This window comes from Hydra vulgaris, chromosome 02 (assembly GCF_038396675.1).
Source record: "Hydra vulgaris chromosome 02, alternate assembly HydraT2T_AEP".
Classification (NCBI taxonomy): domain Eukaryota; kingdom Metazoa; phylum Cnidaria; class Hydrozoa; order Anthoathecata; family Hydridae; genus Hydra; species Hydra vulgaris.
Genome location: NC_088921.1, coordinates 648,882 through 669,569, shown reverse-complemented (window position 1 = coordinate 669,569; position 20,688 = coordinate 648,882). Strand labels below are relative to the sequence as shown.

Genomic DNA, 20,688 nt, shown 5'->3' with positions numbered 1-20,688 from the left:
CCAGCATTTTCCAGCAAGATTCAGCACCTTGTCATACAGCTAAAACAGTTAAGAAGTGGTTTACTGATGATAAAAATTAAATTATTATCTAATTGGCCCTCAAGTTTACCCGATTTTAATGTTATCGAGAACTGCTGGAATATAATGAAGCAGAAAGTTGCAGCACATCAGCCAAAATCTGAAGAACATCTTCAAAAAGTTAAAGAAGTGTGGACTAATGAAATCACTCGAGAGTTTTGTAAAACATTAGTACATAGAATCCCAAGAAGAATACAAGCTGTGCTTGATAATAAGGGACATCCGACAAAGTATTGAATTAGAACATTCAAGTCATTTAAACTGTACTATTGCTATAATTTGGTGCTATAACTATTATTTTATTGAATATTAACAACTTTTGATAATTTTTATCTATTTTTGTTTATTTTTTTAACATTTTCTATTGTGTTTATTTAATAAAAAATTTACACTACAAATTTTGAGTTATTTTTTATGATGTGCCTTAATTTTTTGGCCACTACTGTATATATATATATATATATATATATATATATATATATATATATATATATATATATATATATATATATATATATATATATATATATATATATATATATATATATATATTCCAATAAATGGATGAATATATTCCAATAAATGGGTGAATATATATATATATATATATATATATATATATATATATATATATATATATATATATATATATATATATATATATATATATATATATATATATATATTCCAATAAATGGGTGAATTGTTACAAATGTAAATGCCAAGGTCATGAATGTGACTATTAGTCTCCACAAATTAAAGGAAGATTACCATATGAGACAGCTAAACTCAATTAAAGGAAGATTACCATATGAGACAGCTAAACTCAAATTAGTCTCACAAAGAGCAAGTAGGTCTGGTAAACTTTGCAAGAGACAACACTCAACAGAAGAAGAGTTACTTTGAAGACCACAAATATTTGTGAATTATAAATTTAGAGAACTCAGTGATAGCAATGGTTTTGAATGCTATAGGTATTATTATGTTATGGTATTATAGTTTTTGGTACTTTAGTCAATTTTGGATTTGTTAAAGAATTTGACTTTTAGAACATATAGTATTCAGTATACTATTTAATAGTCTATGCAATTGCCTCATTACTATTATTAAAGCTGTAACAAAGGGCTTCAAGAGTGGCATGGACAATGCACACTGAAAGTAAGAACAGGGACACCAGACATGCACAATATGGCACTGTTAGTAACCTGATATCTTACAGCTGTCAATGAATTCAGCCTCTCTGAGAGCTACCACAGAGATCAGGAAACCTGACAACCAACGTGCCTCAGAAACCATAAAACTGAGTTTTAGACCTGCACTTAGGGTGCAGATCTAAAACTTAGTAGGAGATAATAGAATGAGACACAAGCAAAACTTAGGTATTAAGTCAGAAAGATCCAACATTCAAAATCCTAAACTGGAAACAACGTATTATGAATACATACTACAACAGCCTAATATATTAAGAAGGGGTGTGAAGGTCATCAGTCTACAAGACAGTAGCCGGATGCATATATATCTGCCCAAAAGATGAGTATTTTTATCAAGACACTATCTCTAGCCTTTACTCAACCAAGAGCCATAAGACAGGGTGTGTGTTAATAAATAAATTAATAAATAAATTGATAGCTATTAAAGACTAACAATGTTACAACATGTTTTTAATAAGTTCTACTATATTGTTCAGTAATGTCAATTTATTAAAAACACTTGACGATTTTTTGATTGATAACTTTTCAATAGTAAAGTAAAAAAAAAAATTATATGTTAATTAGTATTTAATGCCAATACTCCATTTTCTATTCATTTTTATTTAACCGATGAAAATCATTCTTCTGTATGAAATTATTTAACTATACATAAAAATATGTATTTGTTATTTTAGTTTTTAAAAGACTAACCATACCAAATATACTTTTAAAATCTCTAAATATAAAATATTTAGAGATCTTAAAACTGGATTGTATGACAAAAAAACTTGATAAATTCAAATAAGATAATTTAAATATGTTTAATTATAAGTTCAATTCTCGAACTTTTTAAACATAAAATTTATGAACTTATATTTAAACGTAATTTCATGCAAATGTTTTATTATTTAGTTTTATATTAAATATTTAACCTAACATGATAATCAACGTAATCATCATGACCATTGCAATCATCATCATTTTGATCATGTTTTTCAACATACTCATGGTAATTCTTATCATTACTATTTTCATCGTTTGTTTTCTTTATTTATTTAATTAAGACTTAATTGTATTCAAAGAAACTTCTGGTAATACTGAAATCATTGTGGAAAACCTACCTGGTTAAATAAACATAAATATATTTTTAATTGGTATAACACTATTCAAAAACTCAAAGTATAAAAAAAATTTTATAATATAATATTTTATTAAAAAATTATAATCATTGTCATTGTCATCAACAACTATAATAATTAATTTTTTTTTTGTGTGAGCAGATTTAAAATGTTAATTTTAAATTTAAAATTTTGTCTTTTATATTTATTCTAAAATTTATGATTAAACTTTAATGAATAGTATTTCTGTAATTATTATCGTCAACATCATCATTATCATTCAAATTTTCTGAAAGCAGAGAATTTGATGAGGAATTTAAATTAATAACCAAAAAATACTTCCGCATCATCATCAACATGCTATTATAGTACATATTGTATACTTACCACTGTTTAAAGAATTATTTCTTTCTCTAATATTACTTGGTGAATTTGAAGAATCATTTAAAAACGTATCTAATAAAATATACAAAAATATTTAACTTAATAGTCAATTTACAAAAATCTAAAATAACCAAATTTATAAAAAATAAAACAACATCATCATCATCATCATCATCATCATCATCATCATCATCATCATCATCATCATCATCATCATCATCATCATCATCATCATCATCATCATCATCATCATCATAATCAAATTTTTCTGAAAGCAAAGAATTTGATGAGGAAGTTAAAATAATACCAAAAAAATAAACATATAATGAGAGTGACAAACGACAATCTGAAAAATTTATATAATACAAATAATTAAAAAAAAAAATGTGTACTTGCAAGAACCTCCACCTCCTTCAATAGATCTTTTTTTGGAATATTTAAAATGGCAAGTTTTAACTTTTCAAACGTGGGTTTTTCATCAAAATTGAACCATTTTTTTATCATTTCACATGCTTTGTATTCTTGTTTTGATAAATTTATAGAATCATTTCTTATTGCTTCTAAAATATACGGTTTGACTTTTAAGTAAATACCAATCTCAAACCAATCTTGAACAAGTAGTTTAGACAACTTAATTTGAAATTGAGGATATTGTAGAACTTTATCCATTTATACTAAAAAACAAAACTCAAAATTAAATCAAATAGTATACTTCATAATATTTTAAAAAAATATAAAATGTTGCAATCTTATGTTGCAATCATATGTTGCAATCTTAGGAGATTTATTAGCAACAATGTACAAACTAACCAAGTTTATTAGTCATTAAAACAATCATGCCTAGTAATAATTAAAAAAATCATAGAGCCTAAGTCAAAAAGTTTGTTTGACATCATTTTTACCTACTCTTCATATAGAATAATAAATTATTTTAAATATACCTCCAGCAACATTTTTTATTGTTTAGATGTTTCGCTATATGTTTATTTACCACATTTGAAAATAATGTTTGTGTATAAATATGATAAAAACGAAATTTGTGTATATGTGTAGATTGATAAAAAGAATTACTTGTATGTAGTTATAGAAAGCTGGCAGAAGACTTAAGTCATTCTTGTCATCGAGTACCTTTTTCCGAGTCATGTAATACACATAAAAAATCAGTTGCATACGTGATATATATCTATGTGCTAAATATATATATACCTTTTTATTGTTATTATAATTTTTTTTTATCAATTTGTACTAAAAGTTCAGTTACATTTATTTTTTTTATTTAAAATTAAAAAAATTCCTTTTAGTTGTTTAATTTTATTAATGTAGGTTTTAGCTCCATTTTCAGAGAGTCTTCATTTTTTAAGTTTGATAGTGATTCGTTTCTGGAAACTTATTTGTTAAATAAATAGGGACTAAGATATGTAATTGAGAATTTTGAGAGTTTCGAACGTTATCTTAAAGTTTCCTGTTGCTCTGGTATTGTATTTATTTATATTGTTTTAAAAAAAGTGTGTTGTAAATGTTCTGGAACTATACTATATTTAAACATAAAAAGTATATTTTGAAAAATATTTAGTGTGTTTATTTGTTTCAGTAAGGGTTGAGCATGAGTAAACTTGTAATTGTTGTATATTAGTCGTTTTTTTGATGTAAGTAAAACGTTTTTTTGATGTAAGTAAAGCGTGTTTTTGATGTAAGTAAAGTGGTTCAAATTTAGATTTATGGGTACCATCCCATGCTAAATTGGCTTAGACTAGATAGCTATGAATGAATGCAAAGTAGATATGTTTTAGACTTTTTTATGACAAAAATGCTCTTGCCTTGTAAAGTAAACCTATGTTCTTTGATATTTTTGTTAATGAACAAAAAGTTTTAGGAGTTCTAATTTCATCAATTAGAACTAGGAGATGTGTTAATCAATTAGAACTCCTAAAAACTTTGTATTCAGAGCTCTTTTGATGGTTATATTTTCTTTATTAGTTGTTGGTAGGTTCAGGGATATTTTTTTAATTTGTTGATTAGAGTGGAATAGTATATACTAGTTTTTTGTATATTAAGTGACAGTTTATTTGATTTAAACCATATATTAATTTTTTTAGTTCAGCATTTGTTCAAAGAGGTCTTCAATTGTCTTTGATGAGTAAAATAAGTTTGTATCATCAGCAAACATTATAGTTTTAAAGATATTAGAGGCATTTGGAAGATTGTTTATATAAATAAGAAACAAAAGAGGAGTAAGAATGGAACCTTGGGGTACACCACATTTTGTTTTTAGTAAATTTGAGTTGCTTTTTCTATGCTTTATATAAGGTTACTTTCTATATATGTTTGTGCGCCACAAAATTTGAAATCAATTTTTGAAAGCTTTTTTCTCAACCAATTTTGCTCAAATTTTGCACACTTAATTATTTTCGATGACAATATAAGGAAATGGAAAAATTTGACCAAAAAAAGTTAATTAAGTTAACAAAAACTTAATTTGTATTTTCCCATACATTTTATTTATTTGATATGAATTGCGTATTACGTCACAAAATTCATTGATTTGCAAATTATTTGCAGTTTCGAAGACATTAAAGCGCAGCGATTCAAAACCTATTGTTTTTTAAGTCTTAAGTTATTAAGTTAAAAAACAAAAATTTAGCAAAAACAGTAATTTTTAAATTTAAAAAAAACAAAAACAGTAACTTTTCCTTCTACAAAAGATAACAAAAAAAGAATTTCTTGGCCCAATAGAATTCTGCTTGCATAAAGCATGGATTTGAAAAATTAATTTTTTTTGATTTACTAGTTCTATCTATAATAACACACTTTCTGTTATTAAGGTTGTTTTTAAATTTAAGCTTAAATTTAACCAATTTAAGCTAAATTTTTTATACCATACTTTTTAATTTTTGTTAGTAAAATCTCATGGTTGACGATGTCAAATGCCTTTGACAAATCAATAAAGATCCCTAATGTGAATTTTTTTTTTTAAATGATATACTTATCCTATTTAAGAGGTCAAGGATTGCATGCTCAGTTGAGTGTAGCTTTTAAAAACCATTTTATAAAAACCATATTGACTTTTATTGATAATTTTGTTAGTTTTTAAATATTCATTTAATTTTTTATAGATTATTCATTCTAGACGTTTCAAGAATACCGAAACGATTGAGATTGGTCTATAATTGTGTAAAGTATTGGTTTCTCCTGATTTATAGATTGAGATAATTTTAGAGATTTTTAGTTTATCAGATGCTACACCTGTTGTAACTGATGAATTAAATACTTGGTAAATTGGATTACATATCTCAAAAAACATCTGACACTACTTAGCAAGCTATGTCATCAATCCCAAGGGACTTAATTTTAAGTAATTTTATAGCTATTTCAATTTTGTCTTGATTTATTTCATTGAAATTTAAAGCAGCATGAGCCTGTTAATTAACTTTTAAATGTATTATTTGCGTATTGATTTTTTGATGCAAGATCAGCACCAATGCTGGCAAAGTAGTTGTTAAATTCATTGGAAATATCTCACTAATTGTTTATTCACCTTCACTAATTATTACTCTAGAAGGCATTTTGTTAAAATTAGATTTACTTTTACCAAATATTTCCTTCGTAATATCCCATGTCTTTTATAAGACTCTTTCAAATTTTTTTATTTGATTAGAATAATATAAAATTTTAGGTTTTGCATCAATTTCTTTTTCTTGAATTGGAAAACCTTTATTATATTGTAGAATAAATAAATCTATAAAGTGGATGTAGGCAGAGTTTGTGTTTCCTAGTTTACATTATTGGTAGACCTTTTGCCAATTTGTTGCCGATAGCAAGTCCTTAAATTTTAGAGTAGATGTTTCATCGATAATTCTTTTATAACATAAGATATTTGAATTATTAATTTTTGTGGAATTTAGTGACAAAAAGAAGTATATTGGAAAGTGATCAAAAATATCTGTTTTATTATTGCTGATTTTAGGGAAGTATCTTGTATTAAATTTGTTAAAATGTTATCAAAAGCAGTAATAGATTTGGAAGTTACCCTAGTAGTTTGTTGATAATAGGGAAGATATTAAGTTGAAACATGTCGTCAAATAAATTTTTAGTAATCACATGCTCATTGTACATAATAATAAAGATAATATAAAGCAATCAAAGGTGTAAAAGTTAATAAGTTATTTGGATTATAATTCATCATTAAGTTTATTTATATTTTGGACAAGAAGAAAATAAAAATAATATTTTCTAAATTTACAAATTTTGATCAAAATGCTAATTTTTTTTTTAATTTCGAGATTTTCACTGTTAACGAATCTTGCAAAAATAGATAATTTTCATATGAAAAATTTATTACACCAATACAAATGCTCCTAAATGAAATTAACATGCTCAAATAAATTATTTATAGATCTTTCATTTGATATAAAACATTCAATATGTAAAAATCTCCTTTGTGTTTAAAAATGTTGCTTACAGTTGCTCCCAACAAAACGACTTATTTTCGAGAGCGCGATTTTGTCTTACAAAACTCTGTATCTTTTTATTGCTAATTTTTTTCTTATTTTAATATGGACGAAAAGACTACAGAAGATATTTGCCTTTTAATTAACTTATATAAATGGCAATCCAAGTCTGTGCTAAATGGTAACATTTACAACATTTTTTCTAAAAATAAATTCAAATGATCAAAAACCTGTCTGAAACTAAAAAAACTTAACATTGAACCTAAAAATGCATCTGATTTTAAGATATTCACTAACAATATAAGACACTTGCATAAAACGATAAAAATCTTAAAAAGAAACCCTACCCAGTCATAGACTGCTATTGTTAATACTTTGCAACAGCCATTTAAATATGAAAGAAAAATAAATAAATCCAATGTAAATATTCACCTAATCACTAGTGATTTAAATACAGAGCCTGGTGTAGCTTGTCAATCAAGGGAAATTTCAATAGACATACCAACAATTAAAGCTTAATCACTTGAACATAAATTTTTATCCTGTTCTACCAAAATGTCTCCTACCTCTAGTAATATTACCTCTCCTACTTAAACTATTGCTTATTAAAAAATGTGTTTATGCTGCAATTGTTAACAATGTGCCAGTGGAAAGTGTATCATTTTTGTTGGAAAAAATCTCTGAAACATTACACAAGACAGAACTACAGGAAACACCCCACTTATCCACAGTAAAAAGAATGCCATTTGAGCCAGGTGTTTTAGCATTGGTTCAAGCTGGTGAGGCACTTTTTCATTGTGAATGTGTAACATTGGTGTTCGACGCGACCACCATTTTAAACAAACATGTCAACGCGTTTCATATCAGTACCTATCCTCTACAGAGATCTTATTCCTTATCAACCGCTAAACTTGATGGGGGTACAGGATTTGACTGTACTACTCATATAGTTAGTGTGTTAAAAGTACTTGCTAATACATTTGCAGAGTTCAAAAAAATGCCAGCAATAGAAGTTTTAGACATATTCACTCAAAAAATCAAAAGTTGTCTGTCAGACAGAGCACCTGTTAATAGTTGTGTGAGTAACCTGCTTTAGGAGGAGATGGACATTGAATTAATACAACTACACTACAATGTTCATCCACTGGAATCTATCGCTTTAGAGGCATTATCAGCTCTTAGAACAATAGATAACGAGATGAAGGTAAAACCAGCTAAAGGAACTTATGGGATTGCCGTAACAGTCCCCAAAAATATTTTGAAGCAAAGGTAATAGCTATTTTTTATATGTATAACTTTATAAAATATTCAGTAATAATTTTAAAAACATTTTTTTTTCTCTTTATTGTTTCACAAATTGTTTTGAAAATATGAAATTGTAATTTTTTTCTCTCTGAAAATCAGGTATAGTTTCAAAGGAGATCCTGTTGCATTCAAAAGCTATCTTTAAAAAAACAATGTTGCTCCAGGCCTATTCCTTCGATATGTTGGTAACAGATTTCATGTCTTGTTCCATATGTCAGGGATTGTTGTTACACATGAAAAACTTATAAAAAACTTTCTTGAAAGGTACATATTTTTTTAGATGAATATAAAGTTAAATAGAATTCCATTACAACTTTGTATTATACATGAATTTTTTTTTCCCGTTATTTCAGCAACACTAAAAATAAAATTTGCAAACTCTAGCTTTAAGACATAAGTAACGATACGACACTTGTGGAAAAATAATAACTGGGCCATGAGTCTGGTTTATAAAAATGCAACAGGAAAAAGTAATCTTGAGTTGGTAAGTTTTTAATGTTTCTTAATAAAGTAATAAAGGAATTTAAAACAATGTATAAAAATTTAATCTTTTTTTGTTAGGGGGACATTTTCCAGAAAGCAATAAAGAAATTATCCAGCTTTGAAAGTAATCCAGAATCAATTCTTTATACAGAAGTGGATGTATTTAGTCAAATATTGAATATTAAAGAAGATAAGGTACACCAATCCCTTTGTGTCATTAAAAATAAAAAAATTTTGGTAAAGATTTTATCAGCTTTGATAAACTCCACACAGACAGTTATTAAAAGACAAATGGCCAGGTATTTGACTGGTAATCTCTCAAATCCATCTAAAGAAATAATAAAAACAACACTATCTGCTCCACCACATACAAAGGAGAATGAATAGATCTTGGGCATGCTTAATTTTTTTTTATGTCACGCTCCTAATGCTACTTTTAGCTTCCTGGATTCAAAAATAAAAGCCAGAGTAAACAAAACATTAACATGGATTGACAAAAAAACATTGCCAGAACAAGAAGACCTCATTCAGTTTGCAATTCAGAGAGGAGCTTTAAAACTTTTAAAGTGTCAAGCCTCTAAAAATTTTAATAATCTTTTGTATGAAGAAATAGGAAAAAGATGTGCCAAAACTAATTTAAAAAAAGAACTACTAGAAAGAAAGCAACTAGAGAAGGATGTTAAAAAAGCAATAGCTGGTCATGTAAAAATAACACATACTCTTTTTAATAATATTGATGAAAAACAAAAACAATTTTGAGGTAGAATTTTGAAGAATGAAACTTTGATAGGGCAGCTTTTAAGCCATAAATGGGAGCTTGATGATGGAAATATAAATTTATTTTTCGGTAGGATTATTAATCAAAAGTTAGCAACAAAGAAAAAATCATTTACATACACAATAAGATATTGGAAAGTCAATGAAGATGAAGCTGAAGATATTGACATAAGCCAGGAAGGAGTTGTAGCAGATTTAATACTTAAAGACCTGGAAGGTCTTTAAGTATTAAATCTGCTAAAAGTATTTTGAAGTGCTAACTTTTTGTGGTATTTTTGTTCCTAGGCTCCAATCACAATTTTTTTTCGTAATTATTTTTTACATTCTCATTTGATGCATGAGAATGTAAAAAAAATTGAACAAACTTAAATTTATGACAAATTATGACAATTTTTAAATAAAATGACTTAAATAGAATTTTACTTGTTTTTAAAATGGGCCTAAGCAACCCCCATTATATATATATACAAGTTCTCTAAAAAAAGTCACTTATATGTTCGATTCACAAGGCTTGCAAAAAAAAAATATAAATTGACTGAACCACACTGTATTGAGAGCAGAAATTTCAAAAAAAAAGACATGCTAAAGGCAAAAAATAGATAAAAAAGAAAAAAGAAAGTTTGAGCGAGAGCTGCATGTACTAACTTTAAATAAAATAAAAAATTTTTATAAACACTTAGATGATTTAGAATGATCTGAATTAGATGGTTCAACTTAAATGATGACCTTACTTGAATGGTTCACTTTCTGAAATAATTGTTGGTAAAAAAACTCTGCCATAAATAATCAAATTCTGATAATACCAAGTCAGTCGTGTATAAATGTGTAATCATGTATACGAGAGAGTAGAAAAAGTAAACAAAAGAAAAGCTGAGAGAATTTATACCATTTCTTACTTGAAAAAAGATCTGACTAAATGATAATGTGCATTAAGTGTTACTCATGTGATATTAAAATAAGTACTATATATATATATATATATATATATATATATATATATATATATATATATATATATATATATATATATATATATATATATATATATATACATATATATATATATATATATATATATATATATATTTATATATATATATATATTTATATATATATATATATATATATATATGTATATATATATATATGTATATATATATGTATATATATATACATATATATATATATATATGTATAGATATATATATACATATATATATATATATATATATATATATATATATATATATATTTCTATACAAATTAAATACCTAACATAATATATATATATATATTATGTTAGGTATATATATATATATATATATATATATGTATATATATATATATGTATATATATATATACATATATATATATATACATATATATGTATATATATATATATGTATATATATATGTATATATATATACATATATATATATATATATGTATAGATATATATATACATATATATATATATATATATATATATATATATATATATATATATATATATATATATATATATATATTTCTATACAAATTAAATACCTAACATAATATGTTAGGTATTTAATTTGTATAGAAATATATATATATATACATATATATATACATATATATATATATATATATATATATATATATATATATATATATATATATATATATATATATATATATATATATATATATATATATATATATATATATATATATTGAACATTTCTAAATATTCATTTAATGTTAACAAACAAATTGTTTGTTAACATTAAATGAAAATTTAGAAATGTTCAAAATTCACAATCCTTAAAATAAAGACATACTTGTTTAACTCCAATTTTTGTTGGTACCGGATGCAAAAAGAAAATTTTAAATAAGGCTGAAAGTCTATTATACTATATTTTAAATCACTTCAGTTATTTTACTTTAAAACAGTGTCTCACGCCGAGTAGGTACAATCGGCGGGGCGGGGCGGATCAGCGGGGCGGATCATTCAAGTAACACGGCACTTTTAATAGTTAGATTTCTGCAATCGAATTCAACCTTAGCAAACATATTGCTAAATTTTTTTTTAAAGAAATGACTACTCCAGTTTTGACAGGTTGCTTAAATCATCTTAAGATAGATTTTATTGCAAATCTTATTGCCAAGAGCAATAATGAAGGTAGACCAACTACTCTCAATAATCCTAAGGCAGGCGAAGTTTATGTCATACAAGTGAATCATGGTAAAGGTTAGGCAGCAGTATTTTAGTATACTTTTATAGTATTTGTATTTTGTAAATATATTTGTATACTAAAATAGCATAATGTAGTATATAGCATAGCTATTGGGTTATACTAGTGAAAATCAATTACTATGCCTTAAGTAAAGTTAGATTTTACTTTAAACACATTTAAAGTAATTATACTTGTAATCTACAATGTAGACCTACATGTAGCCTACAAGACTGTATATATTTTTATTTTTTAAATATTTTTAAAGTAATATCCAACTTTACTTAGGCATTGTTTATCCTTTACTTAAGGCTATGCTACAGTATAGCAAGATATCTTATTGATAAATTTGAATGGACATCTAAATGTCATTTAATATTATGTTGAATATTTTCAAGATATCATTTAATATGCAATATATTTTTGAAGGTAAAAATTGTCTTTCCTATTATAATTTATTTGAAGATTTATTTATTATTGTGAAATAGCAAACTTACATGCTTATGTCTTTTTTATATTATGCTATGTATAACATAATATTAAAAAAGTCTGCAGATTTTTAAATGACCTTTATACATGCTATTTAAAAGTATCTTTGTTATGATTTTTAAATGTGAGCACCAATGTACTTTCATTGTACTTGCTTAAAAACAGTTATTAGTAGTAGTATATAAAATTTAGCTATGTGTTAACAGCGAATGAATTAGAAACTCACTTTGACAACTCACTTTTGACAATGTAGGTATATACTAATAAAAATAATAAAAATTTAAACAAAAACTACTTAGAAGACTTAAGACTTAGAAGGGTTAAAAGTCCAAAAGTAATTTTTGTTTAAATTTTTTATACTTTTTGTATTAAAAAATTTTATTACTATTAAAACTTATTAAGTTAATTTTTTTAATACTAATTATTTGTCTAATTTGTTCTTGAAACTGTTTACATTTGCTGACTTGTGGCAATGTTGGGGTGTTAGCCAGGAATATATTTTATAATAAACAAGAATATATCTATAGTCCCGGTTTGGAGCCCTCATGTAACCCAAACATCAAGGGCTAAAATGGGTGAGACATATTTTCAAAGTTATAATTTTATAAAATTAAACTTATGGTTTTTCAATTAAAATAAAATAATAATATTTTTTTCTTATTTTTGAGAAAGAATCATCTCTAATTCAGATAAGACTAAATTTTTTCAGCAAATCCTTATCACAAAAATCTAGATCTTCCTACATTTATGAACAGTAATGTACGTAATGAGTCATCTACCCTTTATCTTCTAGGATCAGATCTTACTTTTGATCTTTGTATCTCTTTATCATGCTTGCCACTTTATTACTCCTGATTCTATTCTTTATCTCTATAAATCTCTTTTAATTAGAGTACCAAAAAAAGCATAGATCTTACATCATTGAGGAACTCAAATGTATTATTAATTAGTATAATTACCCGACAAAAAGTTTATAACATTATAACAATAACATTGTTGATTTAACAATAAACACAGAGTAATTGCTACCTAGGTAGCAATAAATTTGTGTTTATTGTTGATAACAAAGTTAGATTAAGGTATTAGTTAACTTTATTATTAATCTTAATTAATTAATATATTGTCAATATCATTATTCAATTTATTTTAAATATTATTGCATGTATGTTCAACATAAATATATTTTTGTTAGTATGTTATCGTTTTAACTTTATTATCAATCTAAATTTATTACTATATCAATCTTAATCGTTCTACTAATACATCAAACTTTGCCATTTTTAAATTGACCAATTTGCTCGCTTAATCGTTTATTTTAAAATAAATATGTTTTATGACAAATGCCCTCATGTTACTATGTAACTTAACATGAGTAAGATGAGAGCATTCCGTGCAACATAATATTGTTACGCGGGCAATATTGTAACATGAAGGCAAAGTTTGTAGCACCAGAGCTTGGCAATTTCTTAAAAAGAGGGCACCCAGGATTACTACTACTACTACTGCTACTACTACTACTGCTACTACTACTACTACTACTACTACTACTACTACTACTACTACTACTACTACAACTACTAAAAAAAAAAGATATTAAATTTTGGGACCATTAATATTTCTACAGTATACTCATTGTCATTTGGCTAATGATTAGGCTAGCTGACAACCTGAATATGTTCCATAAATTTTCTATTCTGTTTATAATGAATTATTATCTCAGTATAAACTTGGTTTGTTCTCAGCTGTATTTTTTATTGTTACCTCTGCATGTTTTAAACTTTGTTTGTTTGCGCATATTTTTGTTCTTTTAACTCAACAATTTTGGTTGTCCTGATTACTGTCACTTAATTGAAATGATGAATTCCAATAATTCCAGCAATTTCAACCCTTTTGCCTGCCAAATCTATTTTTATTTTATACTGTGGAACCTTCTAACTGTACAATTAATGAGTTGTTAAACTATGTTTTGGTGATTCTCGCTACACTTGCTCTTTTTAATTCACACAAAAGTTTAAATTCTCCTTATTTGTTGCCAAGTAATATTGCATGTAAATATTGTGGTTGTTTATTGTATATGCAAATATATATATATATATATATATATATATATATATATATATATATATATATATATATATATATATTTATATTATTTTTTAGATGATTGGCGAGCAGATGGGTATAGGTGGAAGCAAAATGGGTCCAGTAAAATTCCTCGGGGTTTACCACTTTACACAAAGATCCATTTTGCCACAGTTACACCAACAGGAATTTCAAATGATTTCCAGAAGTTTGTGTACTGTGATCTGAGTCGGACAGATCTTGTTGTTATCCATTACATCGGTAACCATGACCTTGCAATTTTAGTTCCTCATGGTAAATATATATCTTGCATTTTGATAATGGTTTTTGTTTTTATTTTAAAAGGTTTAGGTAAGTTTACTACTAAATAAAACCTACTTTAATAATATTTTTAATTAAAATTCATGTTGTGTAGCCCCTTCTCTTTTTCATTCTAAACTTTGTCTGGTTCAGTCCCCCCCCCCCTTCCCCTGTTTTATGCTTCATACGCCAGTGTATACACACACATACAAATATATATATATATATATATATATATATATATATTTATATATATATATATATATATATATATATACATATATATTTATATGTGTGTGTGTACATGTATATATATTTCAGGTAATTCCAGAAAACCAATCAAGTTCTTACCAACAGCTTCTTCTGTGCGAGATGCTATTGCTGATTCCCACAGTTACAAGGACCTTCTTCTCGATTGCAAGGATAGCCAGGTCCAATTTCAACCAAGAAATTCAAGACAGTTTAAGTACATGCGTAGTGTAAAAGCCGCTAGTATGAAACTAGGCACTGAATCTTTTTTAACTTTACATGAACTGGCATATATGATTCCAGGCTTTGTGTGGTCCATATCCACTTATCCTGACTTGTCGGTTTTGTTTGGAATGCAAAATTTAATTAGTCAACTTGCCATGTGCTCTCAAAATTTTTTTTCATATGATACAACATTTAATTTAGGAGATTTTTATTTATCCATTCTAGTGGCTAAAATAAGTTGTTTTGTTGAGAAGCCTTGCATGCCTGTAGCATTTGTTTTACATGACAGGAAGTTTGATACTGTGCATAAAAGTTTCTTCAAATCTTTAAAAAAAAAATTACCAGTTCTAAATCAGGTTGTGATTGTAACAGACGGTGAGAGTGGGATTAGCAAAGCAATAAAAAAAGTATTACCAAAATGGAATCTGGTATCTTGCTCCAATCACATTTTGTCTGATATTGAGGTTTGGTTAAAAAAACGCAGTGCTTGTCATGCAGAAATAGTTATTTACAAATCTCAAATGCAGGAACTTCTCAGATGTGAAAGTGAGATCTGTTTAAAAGTTAAAATTGATACATTAAGACCTTCTTGGAGCGAAGCATTCTCAATTTATTTTTCTGACCACTTACACTCACGTATTTTATTATCTTATATTGGTTACCTCAGATTTGTTGGTCTAACAGATAATATAATTACAAATAATGTATCGGAATCACTAAATGCTGTTATTAAAAAGTTTCAGGATTGGAAAGAAGCGCCTGTTGATTCAATGGTTGTTGCAATGCATCGCCTTCAGACCTTCTATTTGACAGAAATTAAGCGGAGTTGTAGTGGTTTTGGACCCTACACTCTCATTGACAGCAGTCTCCTAATCAGTATGTCGCATATATATACTTGTTTGCTTAAAACCTTATTTGTAATTATTTTTTCCTTGGATTTTATAATTATTTAGTAAATATTTACAAATGTGCGATATTCTCACAAGTAAATAATGATGTTTTAAATTGAAAATTTAAATAATTTAGATAACACAGATGACATACCAAAAGTAGAGAATCCAGAGCTTGTTATTGCAGAGCTGCAAGCAGCTGCCAATATACCAATCCAGCAACTCATACCTCCATCAATATGTGTGCTTTCTAATACATTTAATGTTGTACAAATTCCAAGCCTTAAAGTTTTTACAGTCTCTGCACCTGACGGAAATGCCCATGTTGTGAAGCTGTATCCAAAGGAAAACTGCACGTGTCCTTCTTCAACAATGTGTTGTCACATACTAGCTGTTAAACGCAGTATTGGAGTTGAATGTAGTGAACGAAAAATCATAAATTTGACCAAATTGCGGTGTAACTCACGGTACATTAAATTACTCTGAGGTGCCTAATAAATAAATAATCCTAATAAACGAGGAAACATTTTAAGAATATAAGTAAAGAATCTGCAATATTATTCAACATGAGGCGGTCTAAATAAGGTCTGGATAAATGGGGTAAAAATTTAAATAAATATTTAATATTTGGCATCTCCGAGTACAATGTTAGTAGTTAAAAATATACAATCAAGTATAAATTCTAATCATTGATGACATTTTGGGTTATATGTTTCAAACAAATGTGATTTATCTTAATATCTAACTTGATTAAATAAGTAAGTGATCCTGGCAAAACTATAAGGTCACTAGGAGTTAAAGCCTGGAGCTCTGATATTATTTTTAATATATATACTTGTCCTATTTATCTTTAAACTTTTAATTATATAATAATTTATTTATGTATGCAAACATATATATATATATATATATATATATATATATATATATATATATATATATATATATATATATATATACGTACATACATACATACATAAATTTATGTTTATATATATATATATATATTTATATATATTTATATATATATATGTATATATATATATATATATATATATATATATATATATATATATTTATATATATATGTATATATATATATATATATATATATTATATATGCTTGTATATGTTTATAGATATATAAGAAGGAACAAGTGACTTAAATTCTCAAATGATAGACTGATTTGTCTTTCGGGTTACATCCCAGAAAAGAGAATGCAATAAGGTAACATCTTATCTACACTAGAATGTCAGTTTTTAAAATTTTTATTATTTTTAGTAAAAAAGGTGACAAAAAATCAGGATGTAAGATGCCAAGAAAAGGCGATTTAAGTTTTATCCCTGCACCAGATGCAACTGCCAATCTTGACATTAGAAATTTAAATGGTTGGAGCATGAATCAAAGTGTTGACTTAGCGTCTCAAACTTTGCATGTTGGTATCCTTTCCTCTGCAGCAAGTTTAAGTACGGAGATTCCGTTATCTCAAAATGAAATGTAAATAACTTTATTTGCATTTTAACTTTTTAGGTGTTATCCATCTTTTTTTATCTTCTATTATATTTGTAAACAATGTTACCTACATTTCTACTATTCTTCTATTATTTTGTTTGTATTAAAAAGGATGCAAAAGAGAGTGAAATTTGATGACAACTGTGTCCCAACGCCTGAAGATTCTCTATCAAATTTTCCATTTTTATCATCAGTTATGAATACAGATATGAAACCAACTACACTTGAAACACCTATTTTAATTTGTGATGATACAAATTCAATGGTTACTGCAGATGTGCAGACATGGCTTCAATTTGAAAATTTGAATCTCACCAATGCTGATCGAAGCCTTATTTTAAATCCAATGGGGCTTCTCAATGATAAAATTATTTTTGCAGCAATGTTATTGTGTAAGCGCCAATTTCCAGATATTAAAGGTCTTGAAGACCCGATTCTGTGCTTTGCTGGTCTATGTAATGCTTCTAGCAGGGCTTTTGTTCAAATTTTTAATGATTCAACAATAGGACATTGGGTAACTGCCTCTAACCACTATTGTAAAGATAGTCAAATCAACATTTATTGTAGTCTGCAACTCATTCCGAGTAAAGACTGCATTTACTCAATTTCTAAATTTGCCTGCTTACAGTCTGTTGAAATAGAGCTTAACATAAGCAATGTAGTCCGTCAGAAAGATCTTTTGTGTGGCTTTTACGCAATAGCAAATTGTGTTACTCTGTGTTTAGGAAAAGATCCTTGTAACTTTAGATACAGGGAGGACTTGATGCGCCAACATTTGCTGACGTGTCTTGAAAATTACAGAATAACACAGTTCCCTGTTGATAGCTATAGAACTGTTAGAAAAAATGTAGTTCGAACCTCAAAATATTCTTTGTATTGTGTGTGTCGTAGCATTTTTAAATCGACAGACTCAATGATTCAGTGTTTAAATTGTAATGAATGGTTTCATTCTTCTTGTGTAGGTCTATCCGAATCAATGTTTACAGAGTACAAGGCAAGTCTGCGCAAAGTTTACAAATGCATTAAATGTTTGTAGAAAACTTTTTCAGATTCTTTCAACTTTTCTTTAAGATATTTGTTAATGTAAATTTTAATATATTGAAAAAACTAGTTGAAATTTTAACTAGAATGACTAGATGAGTTAGAATAGTATTTAGAGTTAGAACAGTGTTTAGAGTTAGAACAATGTTTAGAGTACGAATAATGTTTAGAGTTATAACTGCGTTTAGAGTTAGGATAGTGTTTAGAGTTAGAAAAGTGTTTAGAGTTATAGAAGTGTTGATAGTAAAAGCAGTATTTAGAGTTCAAATAATTTTTAGAGTTAGCATAGTGTTTATAGTTAGAACAGTGTTTAGAGTTAGAACAATATTTAGAGTTGGAATAATGTTTAGAGTAAGAACAGTGTTTAGAGTTATAATAGTGTTTAGAGTTATATTTGTGTTTAGAGTTAGAACAGTGTTCAGAGTTAGAACAGTAATTAGAGTTAGAACAGTGTTAAGAGTTAGGAGAGTGTTTAGAGTTAGAAAAGTGTTTAGAGTTATAGAAGTGTTGACAGTTAAAGCAGTATTTAGAGTTCAAATAATTTTTAGAGTTAGCATAGTGTTTAGAGTTAGAACAGTGTTTATAGTTAAAACAGTGTTAAGAGTTATAACAATATTTAGAGTTGGAATAATGTTTAGAGTAAGAACAGTGTTTAGAGTTATAATAGTGTTTAGAGTTATAACTGTGTTTATAGTTAGAACAGTGTTTAGAGTTAGAATAATGTTTAGAGTTAAAATAATGTTTTGAGTTATAATAATGTTTAGAGTTAGAATAATGTTTAGATTTGGGATAGTGTTTAGAGTTAAAACAGTGTTGAGAGTTATAACAATATTTAGAGTTGGAATAATGTTTAGAGTAAGAACAGTGTTTAGAGTTATAATAGTGTTTAGAGTTATAACTGTGTTTATAGTTAAAACAGTGTTTAGAGTTAGAATAATGTTTAGAGTTAGAATAATGTTTAGATTTGGGATAGTGTTTAGAGTTAAAACAGTGTTGAGAGTTTGATCTGTGTTTAGAGTTATAACAATATTTAGAGTTGGAATAATGTTAAGAGTAAGAACAGTGTTGAGAGTTATAATATTGTTTGGAGTTATAACTGTGTTTAGAGTAAAAACAGTGTTTAGAGTTAACACAGTGTTGAGAGTTATATATGATAATGGATGTTATAGGATGCGACATTGTTGAAAGGCAAGATCATCAGCAAATATAGCCACTTTAAATTTTTATTTAATTGTCCAAAAGATCATTGATAAAGAAGAAAAAAGAAATAATGCTGGACCGAGCATAAAAAGTTGTGGAACCCCAGAGGTTATTGGAAAAGAGAAAGATCTGTTGACCTTCAAGGATAACTTAAAATTCACATTTTTCAATGATTTAAAAAACTTTCTCAAAAGCAACATATGATGAAAGCTTATGAAGAAGCGTGCAATTCTTTATGGAAAACCTTTGATATGTCAAGACCTTTACTGCCTCCACCTAATGCCCAATAAATCCTTGAATATATATTATATATATATATATATATATATATATATATATATATATATATATATATATATATATATATATATATATATATATAGGGTAAAGGAAGGTATGTTCGTGATATATGTAATTTCGTGATATTTCGCTCGGCATTTGTAGCGAACATACCTATTAGTCAAAAACATCGAAATTGCGTCAAATGGTACCCCGGGGTACTACTGTCGATTCACAAATAGTCGTTGGGTGCGTGTGATACGTCAATTGTTTACTATCAGTTTTTACATTCTTTAGCATTATTTAACGTGCGTTCAGCACATTTGTTTGGAGTACTTGTCCAACATTTTTATTTCCAGACTTGTGTTTTAAGGTAAGTAAATTATTTTTATTAAATATTAAACTAGAAAAGATGCTTG

At 26.7% G+C, this 20,688-nt stretch overlaps 1 protein-coding gene across 1 annotated transcript; it reads left to right on the top strand.

Moving 5' to 3' along the window:
- Positions 1-14,654: 14,654 nt before the first annotated feature.
- LOC136076623 (uncharacterized) lies at positions 14,655-16,914 on the top strand. The gene is made up of 3 exons (XM_065789922.1): positions 14,655-14,866; positions 15,194-16,222; positions 16,373-16,914. The coding sequence occupies exons 2-3, from the start codon at positions 15,343-15,345 to the stop codon at positions 16,720-16,722; spliced, it is 1,230 nt and encodes a 409-aa protein (XP_065645994.1). The 5' UTR covers positions 14,655-14,866; positions 15,194-15,342; the 3' UTR covers positions 16,723-16,914.
- Positions 16,915-20,688: the final 3,774 nt, after the last annotated feature.

Excerpts from the sequence above, each read along its gene's own strand:
- LOC136076623 (XM_065789922.1), top strand. The coding sequence starts at position 15,343 with ATGCGTAGTGTAAAAGCCGCTAGTATGAAACTAGGCACTGAATCTTTT. Across the intron at positions 16,223-16,372 it reads TGACAGCAGTCTCCTAATCA|ATAACACAGATGACATACCA; the intron begins GTATGTCGCATA and ends TAAATAATTTAG.